This window comes from Boleophthalmus pectinirostris, unplaced genomic scaffold, assembly GCF_026225935.1.
Source record: "Boleophthalmus pectinirostris isolate CB_2022bp ecotype Guang Dong unplaced genomic scaffold, ASM2622593v1 HiC_scaffold_20, whole genome shotgun sequence".
NCBI classification, from domain to species: domain Eukaryota; kingdom Metazoa; phylum Chordata; class Actinopteri; order Gobiiformes; family Gobiidae; genus Boleophthalmus; species Boleophthalmus pectinirostris.
The window spans coordinates 17879345-17894395 of NW_026571153.1; the positions used below are offsets into that span (position 1 = coordinate 17879345).

Below are 15051 nucleotides of genomic sequence, written 5' to 3' on the forward strand. Positions count from 1 at the left end.
GTTTCTATTATGACTGTAGGTTATGTATGAATAATAATGTAGTCATCAAAAATAAACTGTGCTACAAGATTGTATACTCTACAAACAAAAGAAAAAGCAGGTACACTGTGACAGTTAAGCTGCTATTAAAAGAACAATACTGCTACTACTCAAAGCTTCAGACAACAATCTCTTTTATTATAATCAAGTTGGTAGGTACTGCATGTCCCTTTTTAACTCAAAGAATGACCTGAGAGTAAAATATAATACACAATTCTATGCATAATCCATACTTATCTACAATGTTCTTAAATTTTTTATTTATTCTTCATTTTAAGTACACTTACAAACAAAAGTCTGACACACACACACTCACCCACTCCTGCTTTTTGGTGTCAAAATGTACTTGCATAACTCAAAATTTACTGTGGTGTGACAATGATTTTGCATGTTAGTGAATGCTGAATTTCTTGTGTATCACGAAACACCAAAATCTCACCAGGAATCCCATGAAACTGTAAAAGCCTGAATGATTATTTCACAAAAGGGTCAACTCTCCCAGCAGTTAATGAAGAGTTAAGTGTCTAAAAATTGCACTAATGTGAGTATTTCTTTTTCTTCACACTGTACATTTGTGATGTCAAATAAAACAGCCTTTGCATCTTTCTCGTTGCCAAGGCAAAGAAAAGGCTACCAGGATTAAAAACAACATATTTCATCATAGTAATTTCCTTTTTTTCGAGGCCTTGATAAAAGAAAGTATAATATAATAAAACAAACATGGTCAACCAGTTGGAAAACATAAAAAAAAAAAAAAAAAAAAACACACCCAACTCAAATTGTACGGTTATGGAAGCGCAGATATGCTTCATACCTGTCCAACCTGCAGTTCATTAAATTAAGACACAAAATCAAAAATCAGCATTACATATTTGCTAATGTCTTGAAGGCCACTGGCTGACAATTGCATGTGTTATTAGAATAGTGTCCCACATAAAGAAAGAGATTTATACAAAGAACTACATAATGGAAATGTCAATATACAGCATTACAGAAGTTTACGCACACAGTGAAATATCCATTTTGAATTTGGGGATGCACTGTTTTGGATACTGGTATTGAAAATCAGTACCAATACTGAAAACATGGTTCAGATATGAGTTCCATGATACTGGTAAAGCAGATATCCTGTTTGGGCCTTTAACTGGATGTAGACTATTTACAGGCGGATTTTGGCTTAGAACATAATAATAATGTTTGATCTTTAATTCATATAAAGCTGTTGAGACGTTATTTGAAACATAAATAACAGTCACATAAAACAGTTGGATCATTTGTGTAATATGTTAACTGTGTTTCAAGAAAATAAGTGACATTTTCTTATCGATCGATACCAGTGTAGGGATACACTGGTATCGATTAATATTGAGTATTGGCAGATTTAAAGTAGTCAAAGTAGTCAAAGTATCAATATCGGTATCAGAACTGAAAAGCTGGATTGGTGCATCCCCATTTAAATTAATATTTTGGTCTATAGTTAATAGAAGCCGATATTCACCTTCCAAAAAACATAAATTTGTAACTTGAATACAATTAAAAGTGCACTTAATATTTCATTCTGTGCATGTTTTTTGAATGTTAATGACTTCCAACATAATCTCTTTAACTGAAGTGGGACTCTACACTAGATATAGAATTAAAATATAAATCCATTTATCATAAAATAATTATTATCAACATAAGAACAAACATGATGTGAGGGTCGATACACAGACTCACAACAGTGGAAAAAGACACAGTTCCACTCTTCATCTGGAAAATGTGAGCAAAACCCAAGAAAGAGTTTGAAATCGCAATCTCGCCTAAAACAGTCCGATTCTCTGATGTGCAGCAGCAAAAGGAGGTGGAGAGTAAGACACTGTGGAAGAGTATGGGACAGAGAGGGGAAAGGCTTGGAGTTACAGTAGCCAGTTGGTTTATTTTGTGTGGATGGACCAGCAGTGATGGGGCCCTGGCTTTAAGATGGCCGCCCCAGGAAGCTCTATTGTAGCTTCGATGTCCAGTCTCTTGTGGGCACTTAGCGTAATGTGACTTAGGTCAAAATATATCAGGGCATCCCTCCCAGCTGCTTCGCTCCTTCGCCTCCCAGTAGCCTCCTTTGTAGATGTGAACTGGCTCACCGTTAATGGGATCATCGCATCGCTCAAACCAAAGTGCCTTGTAGTTGTCGTGAGGGGCGTCTGGAAGGAGACAGACTTCAGTTACTAAAAACAGTCGAAGGTGGTGGTTTATTAAAACGATGAATTGATGAGTGAAAGTGAGAAATACTTGCATTTTAAAGATGAATCATTTAATATGTCCTCATCGATAGCTTTAAGGGAAAAAGGGACCAGAGACAATTTTTTTTACCCCTTAGATTAAAAATGTTCCCCATGAAAGAAAAGGGCTGCACAATATTGGAGGTGGTACTCGACTTTTTAAATGTAAAGTATGTGTTGTGTATGTAACACAGTAAAAAGTGTTGCTCATAGACACAACAACAGAATGGAGCCATTGCCAATTCAAACTGAGGTGATGCCCTTCCCGCTTAATACATTATTGTGTTAAAGGTCGTATATTACACAAAATTGACTTGTGAGCTTTAAGCCATGTTATAATGTTGTCATCCAAAACACACCTTGAGTTGTGTTATGTTTCATTCACACGCTTGAGTAATCCTTTTTTATTAGTCTGTGTACATCTCCAAAACTCGAAATGCTTTGTTACAACTTGTGATGTCATGAACCTTTTGTTCAATAGAGATTGGCAAATGTTTTCCGTTTTAGAGAAGAACTCATCCTAAATATGCAGGGTTTGTGTATTAAACATGTGTGAATGAAACAAAACCCAACTCTCAAGGTATACTGTCTAAAGCAGACTGGGAGAGACTTATCCATGCGTTTGTCTCCAGCAGGTTAGACTCCTGTAACAGACTGCTCACTGGCACCTCTAAATGAGCTGTGAGATGCTGCAGTACATCCAGAACGCTGCAGCTCGGGTCCTGACTTGAACTAGGAAGTAAGAGCACATAAGTCCTGTGCTCAGGTCACTGGCTCCCTGTGGCTCAGAGACTTTAAAGCAGCTGTGTTTGTGTACAAGTCTCTCCATGGCCAAGCACCAAAGTACATCTGTGACATGTCAGTGCCATATGAATCATCTCGCACATTGAGGAGCTCAGGGACCGACCTCCTACTGGTGCCCAGAGTCAGGACTAAACACGGGGAGTCAGCGTTTCAGGTTCATGCAGCTAAAACCTGGAACGGTCTTCCTGGACATGTGAAACACACCTCTACTGGGTTAAACTAAACTGTCTGTTTAGCCGCACATGACTGAAAGGTTTTCATTCCGCACTCTTCTCTCTCATTTAATGTCTGTCTCTCTCTTTTTAATTTTATGATGATTATTTATGTTTTGATTTGTTTTTATTGTGATGTTAATGTATTTCTTCTGTAAAGCACTTTGAATGACTTTGTGTATGAATTGTGCTATACAAATAAACTTGCCTTGCCTCTGGGTATGTTTGTGATGAGGAAACATTATAACATTATAACATACATCAGAAAATAGCGTAATACGGGCTCTTTAATAACAAAATAATGGATTTCTATTATATTGTGCAGCCCTGTCAGAAAAAGAGCAAATATGAAGGATCTTGATGGTACTTACGCTCCCCCTCATCGGATTGGCTGGCTGTGCGCTGGCTCACCGCCTCCCTCTCTCTTTCGCGGCGGGCACTGCGCTGTTTCTCCTCCAGTCTCTGTTTCTCGGAGTTGGCCTCATCCCAGCGGCCATCTTCCATCAGACGCTGGTCGGGGCGGCGTCTGCTGTCGGTAGGAGCCACTCCGTCCTCCATCTCGTTCAGAGTGAGTGCCAATAAAGTGAAGTAGTACATGGTCTCTGCACCCTCACTGCCAACAAGAAACAAGAGGAGATAAGAATACAAGCTCTGAAGCCATTGCAGTATAATTAAAATTCTGTAATATGAGATGCAAAAAAAAAAACATACAGGGTAATACTTCAATGCCTCATAAAGAAGCAAATCTTGAGAATAAGATCAAAACAACTGGACTTATTAAACTTTTTGACTAACACAAAGCCCCGAAGAAGCTACCATGGCTGAAAAAGTTTAGTAAGTCCACTTATAAGTTCTAACAAATTTTGTGATAAAATGTTTCATCTATTAGATTGATATTTTTATGACATATTTGAAACTTTTATTTCAAGTCATCAGAAAGTAGGTACTTACAAACTCATTGTGATGAATAATTGGCATACTATGAATGTGTTAGGAAATGTGGAAGTGCACATAAAATGATGGACAAAAGAAATTAGTTCATCTTAAGACAGTAAAAAACGCTTGAACAAAGAACTCTCCCTCGCTATTATGATAAACTTCCTTTAATTTGTTTATTTAATGAATCACTGTCACTCGGTACAACAAACTTGATTTTCCAGTATGTTCGATAATGCTGTCAGATAAAGGCATCCATTGTTCGGAATGACTAACCATGGTTAATGAGTCAACGTGATAAACAAATGTATAAAAGCAATCATACGGTAATGGGTTTCTCCTCCAAATTTCACGAGCTTTCAGAGTTTGGTAGACGGTCTTCTGTTTGCCCTCAGCACCATTCTCTCCCCCACGGCTGCTCTGCATCACTCTGGAAAACTCCATCTTCTCGTCCCAGGTCCCAGACAGCACGTAGTGAGCCTTTCCGTCTTTGTCCATCACCACCCCAGTTACCTGAAGTAAGCAAAAAAAAAAACAAACACAAAAAACATTTAGTTCCTTCCAGGACATAATCATGACTAATTTCAGGACAGGATGTTTGGTGATTTGCAGATTACTGTAATATATGCCAATCAGGCCAAGTAAGCCCTATAATTACTATATCGACTTAGGAAAAATACGAAAACTGGAACTATATATATATTCTACATCAGTGTTCATCATGTTTACGGTACTTTCTGAATTAATAACATCTTTCAGCCCATGATTTTTTTTTACAATATTGTACATTTAGAATAGTTTTGTGGTTTAAATCTGCTCTCGGATTATTGTGTCAGTGGCATCGAGTATCATCATTTATCGTCTATATTTACTTCAGCAATATATCACGTTTCAAAATATGTTATCATGACAGGCCTAATGCCAAGTAACATCTGTGGTAGATTAATCCAACTTTTTAAGCACATGTTTTTAAAGGATTGTACAGGTTAATAAAATTGCATAACAAAACCTGGCTCGTGTCCTCCATTTGCCTCTTCTCTCTGGCATTCAGTACTCGTTATACAGGATATCTTGGTGTTTCATTGTAGCTTTCCCATGTATTTTTTTGTTTTTCAGATTCTGTTGACTTTTATGTGAAGCACTTTGGTCAGCTGAAGTTGTTTTTAAAAAGTGCACTATGTAACGTTTTTAGTCTCAGTGGAGATATTACTGGTTTGCTTGGATTGTTCCACAGTATGGTACTATTAATTTCGATGTATTAGATCACTGGTGTTTATATATATCAAAATGCCTTGAAAAATAATGCATTAGTATTGTGAGCAGGGTCACCTTGCTACAGATCTGACCGGTAATTTGCCCCATTGATATCACCTACTTGTCTTCACAGAGATAGGTAAGTTTAATGCCATATGATGGGACATTCTAGACAAAGCACTAATGTTGGAGACAAGATGGTCATGGACCCAACTCCTGGCAAGTTACACAGTACACCTTTAAATGTGAACTGAATATTGCTGTCATGATGCATTTGCGAATGATACCAAATTTTGAATATCATAATGAATTTGTACATAATCTGTAATAGATTTCCCTCTCAGTTATGAAAGAGGGTTGACCAAGATGGTGGCTACTACTAATTCATTGACCGATTTTAACCCTGACTGGGGAGTAAACACTGTAAAGATATAAGAGATAAAATGTAAGCACAACTTGTTTCGAGCTATTTTAGTTTCAGTTTCATGTAGTTGCCAATATAAATTACACTGAATCAGCCACAAGCACATATTTAAATGAATTAAAATCACTGACATAAATTAGCTCATTGATAGCGATTAAACTTTTAGGACTTAAACGCCTGGGCTAATGAAGTCAACCCCACTATGCAAGGTGTATAACAAACTTGTCGCCGTGGGAATGCCTTTTAACTATTTACACTGAAAACAAGTTGTACAAGAGAACAGTGCAGCATGCCCACCTTTCTGGCCACATCTCTGGAGAAGTAGCTATAAGGAGCAAACTTGAGATGGCAACGGTCTCCAGTTGTGTGATTTACAACGTCAATTTCTCCAGACTGTGAGAAATATCAAAACATTACAACACGAAACCACCAGACTGAATGAGAAAGGAGAATTTGAACTGCAGTTTACCTGATCGATCCACAGTTTTCCTACAATAATGTTATGCACTGTAGTTGTTACTTTTTTCCATGTGTAGTGATTGTTGCCTTTTTCAAATATCGCATGAATAGTTCCTACAAACAGAAGATGAATATGACATGAAAAACCAGAACAGAGTGTACCTGTCTGTTATTTTAGCAGTCTAATCCATTTAAGCCATAGCTAACCAAACAGTTAAAGCAGTTATTTATTCACTTACTTATTTACTTTCACATGTTCAAAACCTTTATTTTAGGTAACTGGTCACTGAATTGTTTTGTAACCTACCTAATGGCATAATGGAGAGATATTTGCCCCTGAACTTGCTGGCCACTGTAATTTCCTGCCTCAGTGTCCATCCACGATCAGAAATGGCATGATGAGCAGCTGCAGGTGGGTGGTGGCTCACCTGGTTACAAAAACATTGTACAAAGATTTACAATAAATCAGATCTACAAAGCAAAATAAACAAAATCAGTAGGACATTTTTTCTGTCTTCTTGAGAAAATACTGTGCTATAATTAGACATAAGCAAGTAACAAGTCCATCTTCTTGTAACAGCTTATAATTTTTATGACATACTGCCCTTTACTGGTGAAAATACTGAAGGCATAGCTCTCTATTGACTTAATTTGCTGTCATATTTGCTTTTAAATTTATCAGTGAACAAAACAAAGTAGTTCACTGATTTTACACTTATGATGTGATTATAATATTATAATGTTATGTTATAATACTCTAATAGGTTACATGTATTTTATTTCGTCAATATGGTTTAACTGCCCTGACCCAAAACTCTGAGTAGATTTCACTTGACAAACAAAATTATCTACCAATGGAATAAGTCTTTTTTTCATAATTCAAACATATCTTCAGTGTAACTAGGTGTATTTAACTGTTTCAAGTACAAAAAGACTTGTTCCATTGGTAGATCATTTTGCTTCATGTGAAATTTACTCAAATCAATAAAACATTCTTAATCCAAGTAATTTTAACTTGGTGAGATTTTAGTTTTTGTAGTGTGTACCTGAAGATAAGTTTTGTATCTCTACTAAAGAGGTTTGCATTTTGATGACATCGGCTTGTTTTGGTTCATTTTTCCTGTGGACTGTGGTAAAGGTGGTTATAAGTTCGAATCCATGCAGTTGGAGCTGTAATACAATTTTGATCAACAGTTGTAAAATATAGAGTAACAGTTAATAGTGAAGAAGCCAAAATGGTTGACCTGTGTATTGACCTGTGTATGAATTAGCTGATAAAAAGGGGATGAGACATTGCACTGGCAAAAGCAGTACTTTTAAGTATTTCTATGATCTGACCCACAGAGCATTCACAAGAAAGTTCACAGCTTATGGGTTTAAGCAAAAACAATGATGTAGACAAAGAATTAGAAAACTGTATTTGCATGTAAAAGGGAAGATGACACTGGCAAATCTAACTCACTCTTGTTTCTGTGCTTTCTTTCTGCTGTGCTGCTGCTACATAAGTTCAATTAAAGGACTTGTTAACTAAAAATATGTTAAAAGGTAATGGCTGCAGACCTATAAATAATACGGACGTGTGGCTTAACATGCAATATTAATTCTGCTTCCGTATGTCTGTAAACACTGTCAAGAAGGAATGAGGAATGAATGTCTGATGCATTCCTTCAAATAGGAACAAACTGCGCATTCCATCTCCGTCAAAAGAGGATGTGTTTATATTGGCTGCTTATTGTTTGTTTACTGTGAAACTCGACGATGAAAAGAATGAGCAGGAAATTTTAGGTAAAATCAGGGCAGGGTAAAACTAAGTCAATCAAAGTCCCGTAGTTTTTAAGGTTGCGAGAGAACAAAAGGTGTTGAAGGAGGTTTACCCTGGTATAACCCTGACACAACTGGTGTGCCTTTACTTTGTAGATCATATTGTGAAGTATGAACTGTGTCCAAATAATTTCTCTTGTGGATCAATAAAGTTTCTCTAAGTCTAAGTCTATTATATCAAAGGATTTGTTTCATTTTTCAGACTAAGAACCATCTGCAATTTTCTGATTCTGGAAATGGATGACCATCTCAGTGGAGTGTTTTAAGTCTCGGCTTAAGAACCACTTTTATTCTCTGGCTTTTAACACTGCATGAGCTGCGTGGCCCTCTGTGTTTATGTATTTTATTCATATTTTTATATCTTTTTTTTTTTTTTTTAACTATGTTTTTGACTTAACTTGTTTTGGTGTTTTAGGATTGGCAATGATAAATTGATTATTTATATCCTCTTTTGTTTTTTTTTAATGCCTTTTGTTTTTAATGTTATCTTTATCTGTGCAACACTTTCAAAACTGTTGCTTATAAAATGTGCTACAGAAATAAAATGGATTTGGATTTGCATCGCAGACACTATCCCAACATACATTACAATGGGTGGCACACACACGCGTGATTCAGTGGGTGACCTCTTCAAAGGGGGAAATAGACACCAAAAAGTGCAGACTCAGGGGGATTGTATGAAGCACATCCTTCCTTCATGTTGTGGTGGCGGCTTTCACTTCCTCTGTGTCTCACCTGTTCACAAAGAGACCGGTAGCCATATTCTCTCCTACGGTCCAGCTCGTAGGTCTCTCCCAGCAGGGGGTTGAAGGGCTTTCCTGTGCGGTGAACTGTTGTCGAGTATGAGGACACGGAGAAGGCCGCTACGTAGCACAACTGCTCCAAGGAGCTGTGGCACTTTGCTGCTTTATCCAGCAATTCGTAATATTCAAGATCCTCTGACAACCGTTGCAACATGGAAATTGGCTCATTGAAATTCACCTGAAAAAATTTATGATATGACGATAATTATTACTTGTGTTGTGAAAACACTATTCCAGATATGCTTGTCTATATGATATATGTTGTTAATAACATGTTATCAGCAATGGGTTTCTCGCATTATCGTTCCTGTAAAACGTGACTTTTACAGAATGCAGTCGGCCCCGTATTGCAAGTCAGTGTTTTGATAAAACCTGCGTCAAAGGTACACATCGTCACACAGTCTTTGTTTTAGTCTTATCATGTCAAAACAATTCCAACAGTATCGTCTTCTATAAATATACTTGGAAACTGCATGCCAACATTCAGGGGTGCACCCATGCATCTAAATTCCAGAAAGACAAAAAGGAACACATGAACATGACACTTACAGGCATGGGAATTTTTGATAGCTCTTTGCCAATGCAGTTTTTCATAATGCTCCAGAGGTTAAGAGAATAGTTTGGTTTGTCGGGGATGCGTGTCCTTCTCTTCTTCAGAGGCACCAGCTCCTGTGATGGCTCCTGGCTCATCGTTAGAGGCTCCTCGTTAAGCTATAGAATACATCAGTGTAACTAAAAATCTCTTATCATTAAACAAGTTCATTATAACATATCAAAACAATTCGGTATTATGTAACTGTGTCCACGTAGAGGGTCCGCCACCTGCTTGTCTTCATGGAGATCTGTTAGAAATATTCCACAGTATGACATTAACCACATACATCTCCATGCAGACAAGCAGATGACGCCACCAGGGCAAGTTACAGGTCAGATCTGCAGAGAGGTGACCCGATTCAGGAGTTCAAGAGTGCATGCTGGTTTAAATAAAAACCTGTAACAAATACCTGTAATTAAATAAATGGTAAATGGTCACATTTTTATATAACACTTTTCCACCTCAGGAACCTCTCACCCATTCACACACACATTCATACACCAGTGTACACTAGGGGTGGGTCTTGCCCAAGAACACAATGGCAGCATTCATCTGTGGGAGCTGGAATCGCACCACCAACCTGTGGGTCAGAGGATCTGATCCCTCATCCGATGATGTGTTTTATATCGAGAGCGGGATTTGAATAAGTGGACAAACACTCTACCAGCTGAGCTACAGCTGTCCACTAGTGCAAAATAGATGACAACATATCCATGGAAACATGTGGTGTACCCCCACGAGAAAAGATACATAGTGCATCTTTAAGTTACTGACCGACTGATCATCTCCACCCATTTCACTGTTGAATCCGCTTGCTGTGCTGCTTGATCTTCTGAAAGGATAAATACATTTAGAAAAATATGTCAAAGAGTTGTGGTAAATAAACAAGTTTAGACACAAAGCACTGACTTGTGGAAGTGGGGGTCGGCGGGTACAGTAATAAACTCCGGTGCTTCCTCCATGGCGTCGAAAAACTCATTATCATCATCCTCATCACTGGCTTCACCTTTTCCTGGCCCAGGTCCAGCTGAACCTAAATAAAAGGGCATAGCTATTTAAAAGTAATCTATAATGCAAATCTGACTCTTGTGAGCTTTAAACCTTGTTATAATGTTGTTAATACATCAAAAACATACCAGGAGTTGTGTTTTGTTTCATTCACACGTTTGAGTAACCCTTTATTATTAGTCTGGCTACATCTCCAAAGCTCAAAATTCTCTGTTGATGTCATGAAGATTAACAGCTACCTTTTACCTTTAGTTCAGTTCAGTTCCAGTCCTGAAATGATCTGAATGATTCAAACTCCAGATGTTTGTTTCTAGGTTTGAAACAAAACTATAACACAAATCTAAAATGGTGTAATATGGGCCCTTTAATGTAATGATCACTTTTCACCATAATGAACTGGTGTCAAAATGGCTTGAGATCAAAATAAGGATGAAGTCTCTATTGTACTTTTACTGTCTGCAGCTGCATTGGCCTGTGCTGCTCCTCTGAATGCACGCTCTAAATGATTATGTTGCTTTGCCAATGTCTCCAGGGTCTCCTCCAGCCTCACGCGCTGTTCCCGCTCGGCTTGTAGTGCCTTCTGCCACCGTTTGCTGTGAGCCTGTGCGAGTGAAAGGAAGTCTCTGCATGCCTGGGGGTCACGGGGAGATGAATATTGATTTGAATTTGATTACGTTCATTAGTGAGAACAAAACTAACAAATATGTATTGAATAATGATTTTCAATGAAATGTTAAAACTCACATTAATCATTGCATTTGAGGTGATTCGAAACAGTGTTGCCCTTTCTGTCACCTGCCGAATCTTGTCTCCTGCTTCTCCAGTCAAACGCAAACTATCGAGTTCTGATAATGATCTGCAAAATACGCAGTACACAACAGAATAAATTACAAATTTATTTGACAAGTTGGCCTCAATTTTTATCTTGATTAAAGCTAATACAGCACATTGGGTGTGGTGAGATACCAGACTCAGACAGGTGTGGCAGATAAAAGGCTGAGTGATAGAAAGTACAATCCTGACCTCTGGAGGGCAGAACCGTGCTTTGAAATCAGGTCATTGCAGGTGCTCAGATCCTCCACTTTGCTTCCCAGTGTCCTTAGCGCCGACTGCACCTCGGAGTTCTGTGAGCCTCCTCCCTGTCCAGACAGCGCTGGGTGAGAGGACGGGGGAAAGTCATCCCCAGAATCATCTGACACAAAAAGGGAAGGATAAAAGAGAACATTTTTAGTTTATGCAAATGTTGTTGATTATAAAGCCTGAAAAATAATAAGAAAGTCTATAAAGAATTTAAAAATGTTAAAAGGCTAGAGCCATTAGGAAATTTCTATTTCACAGTCAAATAGGCTTGTCACATTAAATACAATATAGACTTATAATTTAATACATCATAAATGAAACTTTTCTTTTGTGAGTCAATATTTTTTGCGTGTACAGTACATTTCCTTGGCACTACTATGAAATTGTTGGTTATTTTTTGACTATATAAGATTTAACCTGTAAAAGGTTTAATTAATAACCTCTATGACCCATTACCAATGCAAACTGTCTCAAATTGCTGTTTACTTATTGCAGCTCATGTTAGTCCCATGAGGTTCATTTGTTTTTTTTAATCAAATGAATAAGGGTATGCAAAAATATCAAAATACTGCATTGTTTAATGAGATGATACAAAACTGATATCCTGATCTGCTGTATTAATATATATACCCAAGAATAGTTTTGGTATATTTTATTAAATTATTTTGTTACAGCTCTACAGTTTTGTTGCTTGTTTAGAGGAAGGCAACTCATTTATGTAATTCATTTGACATTTTCACTGTTTTGATGATTAAAATGGGTGCATTTCACACACATATATATATATACATACATATATATATATATATATATATATATATATATACACATACACTTTGCTAAATCACAAGTAGTGGTTTAACAAAGACTTTTAGTATCACAGCCATGATTTAGGAATTCTTTTTTATTAAACCGTATCAAATCGATTTCAAATGTATCTTATCGAACTGCATCTAATTGAAAGCTCACTGTATTGAGATATGTATTTTGTCGTGGACAATGTATCGAGGTATGTATCGTAACAGCAACTTTTTCATGACACAAAGCTGTACAAATGAACCTCATACTTTCTAACAATATTGTATTTAGTAAAAGTTTTTGTGGTTTAAATCTGCTCTTGGGTTATTGTGTCAGTGGCATAAATTAGTTTCAGTGATATCGTTTAATGTCTATATTTACTTCAGCATTACAGTATACTGCGCTTCAGAATTTGTTTTCATGACACACCTAAAGTCAAATTGTTATGGCAACAGAGATTTTTTTGGTTTTATTGCATATTACATAACACCAGAGAAATGTGTTGTGATATAATATTAGATTTGCCCAAAACATAACAAGCAAAACAAGAAAATAAAAAAATGTTTCTGAAGTTCTTATGAATAAACTCTTTTTCAGTGTAAAAGAAATAAACTACTACAGCAGTTAAGTCTGTGAATAAATAACTTAATATAAAACTTTCAAACTAAATGCTTCTAATAGATCACTTAAACACGTACAACTTTTATATTAGCATTTTGTGATGTGTATTTAATTGCAGTAAAAAAAAAACATATTCATGGATATTACAACATACCAGACTCTTGCTGCATACGTGCTGCCTTGGCTTTGGCCAGCTCCAGCGCTGTGATCCATCTTTGCCGCTCCACCTCACAGGAGGCTTTGAGATGGTACGTTTGAGCGCCTCCATTGGAGATGACAAAGTTACAGGCATCATCCACAGTTATTGTTGCTGTAGCGAGATTGATTGTACCCCGACATGTGTGCCCCATCTCCGCCTGGGTCCTTTAGAGAAATGATACAAGATTTAGTGATACTACTTAGTGATATATTTGTATGAATACATTGAAATCTGGTGGTGCAGGTTTAATCATATCAACAAACACTGTATGTTAATTGTGGAAAATGTTATCTTACCTGTAGTATGATAACAAGCCATTGCTCAGGACAAACCACCTCCTCTGATAACCCTTGATGTAATTTGTCCACTTGAAAACCCATCCTTTGTATGTGTCACCAGCAGGAGTTGGAGTGGGGGCTTTGGAATCGGACATTGCAGCCCCCGAATTGAAGGACCCAACTGATAACACTTAAAAAGAGTGAAAAATACTTATATTTTATTGAAAATACAGTAATAACAAACCCTACTGAATAATTTGAACAACTGCAATGATACTGTGTTGTTACATGATATTGATCTTTCTGTGAACTAGGAAGGATTCAAAGGTTAACTGAGAGATCTATAGAAACTTACCTGTGGCTTTCAGCCTGATTAAATATAGAATACATTTCCTTATTGGTGGACAAAATGTAACGTTTATCAAATAAAATATGGTTTTATAATAACTATCAGTATTTTAGTAACAGTTACAGCTGTATTTACAATATGTCACGTTATATGCCACTGACAGGTGAAGACATTATAAATGCATTACAGGGTCATTATATTTTTCAGCTGAACAAACCCAGGTAATGTAAAATATGCTTAATTTGATCGTAAACCCAAGTAATGCTAGCTATCCCAAGATAGCTTCGCTGTGTCTACACTGAAGAAAATGCCAGCCAAGAGTAATAGAGGCTAAAGTACAGATGACACATAATGTACGATATGTGCAAGTACTGTGGTCGACAACATTTTACGTATTGCTAGAAAGGAGTGAGTTTCGACAGGTAACTGGGCGAGTTTTGCAAAAGCTAATAGTTAGCATAACATATTTACCTTGACGTGTCCAAAATGTAGAGCCAGGCAATCAGACACCGGTGAAGTCACTGCTAACTTTGACACCCATACGCCACTGTGATCAGATGCAGGAGCTAACAGCTAACAGGCTAACCGAGGGTGAAGATCTACCCTAAAACTCTAACAAACCCAGGACACTGGTTAAAATCATGCAATATTTGTACATTAATATCACTCCAACACATCTCACTTATGCTCTCTAATAGTCGAATGTACGGTCTTCATTCTACAGCTGCGTACGATTAAAGCTAACTAGCTACATCTCATGCTATGATAGCTAACGCTAGTTGGTTACACCCGGCGCAGCACTATTTGCTGTCGGCTAGAAACACTGAGCAATTTGTTTTCCCTTCTCCTGCCTCTGGCCGTATCAGTCAATTTATTGATTAGATTGTCATTTAAACGGAAGTTTCGACTAAAGTAATGACACAAGAGAAATTAACGGGATATTCCCCAAACACACCAGCACCTCTATCAGCCAATACTTATAAACGTTGCAAATATGCATTTAGCATTTTCATTTAAACGAAAAGACTATTTGAGCAGTTTTACTTTTTCGATCACAGGAAGACATATCGTTGTATTTTTATATTTACTTTCTGCTAAAATACTCAAAAGTAA

The 15051-nt window shown here is 37.2% G+C and overlaps 1 protein-coding gene across 3 annotated transcripts; it reads right to left on the minus strand.

Annotated features, from left to right (window-relative positions):
- Positions 1 to 156: 156 nt before the first annotated feature.
- LOC110159438 (oxysterol-binding protein 1-like) lies at positions 157 to 15043 on the minus strand. Of its 3 annotated transcripts, none has more exons than XM_020923991.2 (17): positions 14410 to 15043; positions 13608 to 13779; positions 13267 to 13475; positions 11637 to 11805; positions 11358 to 11469; positions 11061 to 11244; positions 10515 to 10638; positions 10380 to 10434; positions 9560 to 9721; positions 8943 to 9188; positions 6694 to 6814; positions 6397 to 6500; positions 6225 to 6320; positions 4575 to 4762; positions 3685 to 3926; positions 2312 to 2350; positions 157 to 2219 (listed from the first exon to the last, which is right to left on the minus strand). In XM_020923991.2, exons 2-17 carry the CDS (start codon positions 13742 to 13744, stop codon positions 2077 to 2079), a joined length of 2331 nt encoding a protein of 776 aa, XP_020779650.1. In that variant the 5' UTR covers positions 13745 to 13779; positions 14410 to 15043; the 3' UTR covers positions 157 to 2076. The 3 variants fall into 3 exon arrangements, with proteins under 3 accessions (XP_020779650.1, XP_020779649.1, XP_020779651.1); XM_020923990.2 differs by having other exon boundaries at positions 10380 to 10437; positions 14410 to 15042; XM_020923992.2 differs by lacking the exon at positions 2312 to 2350 and having other exon boundaries at positions 10380 to 10437; positions 14410 to 15040.
- Positions 15044 to 15051: the final 8 nt, after the last annotated feature.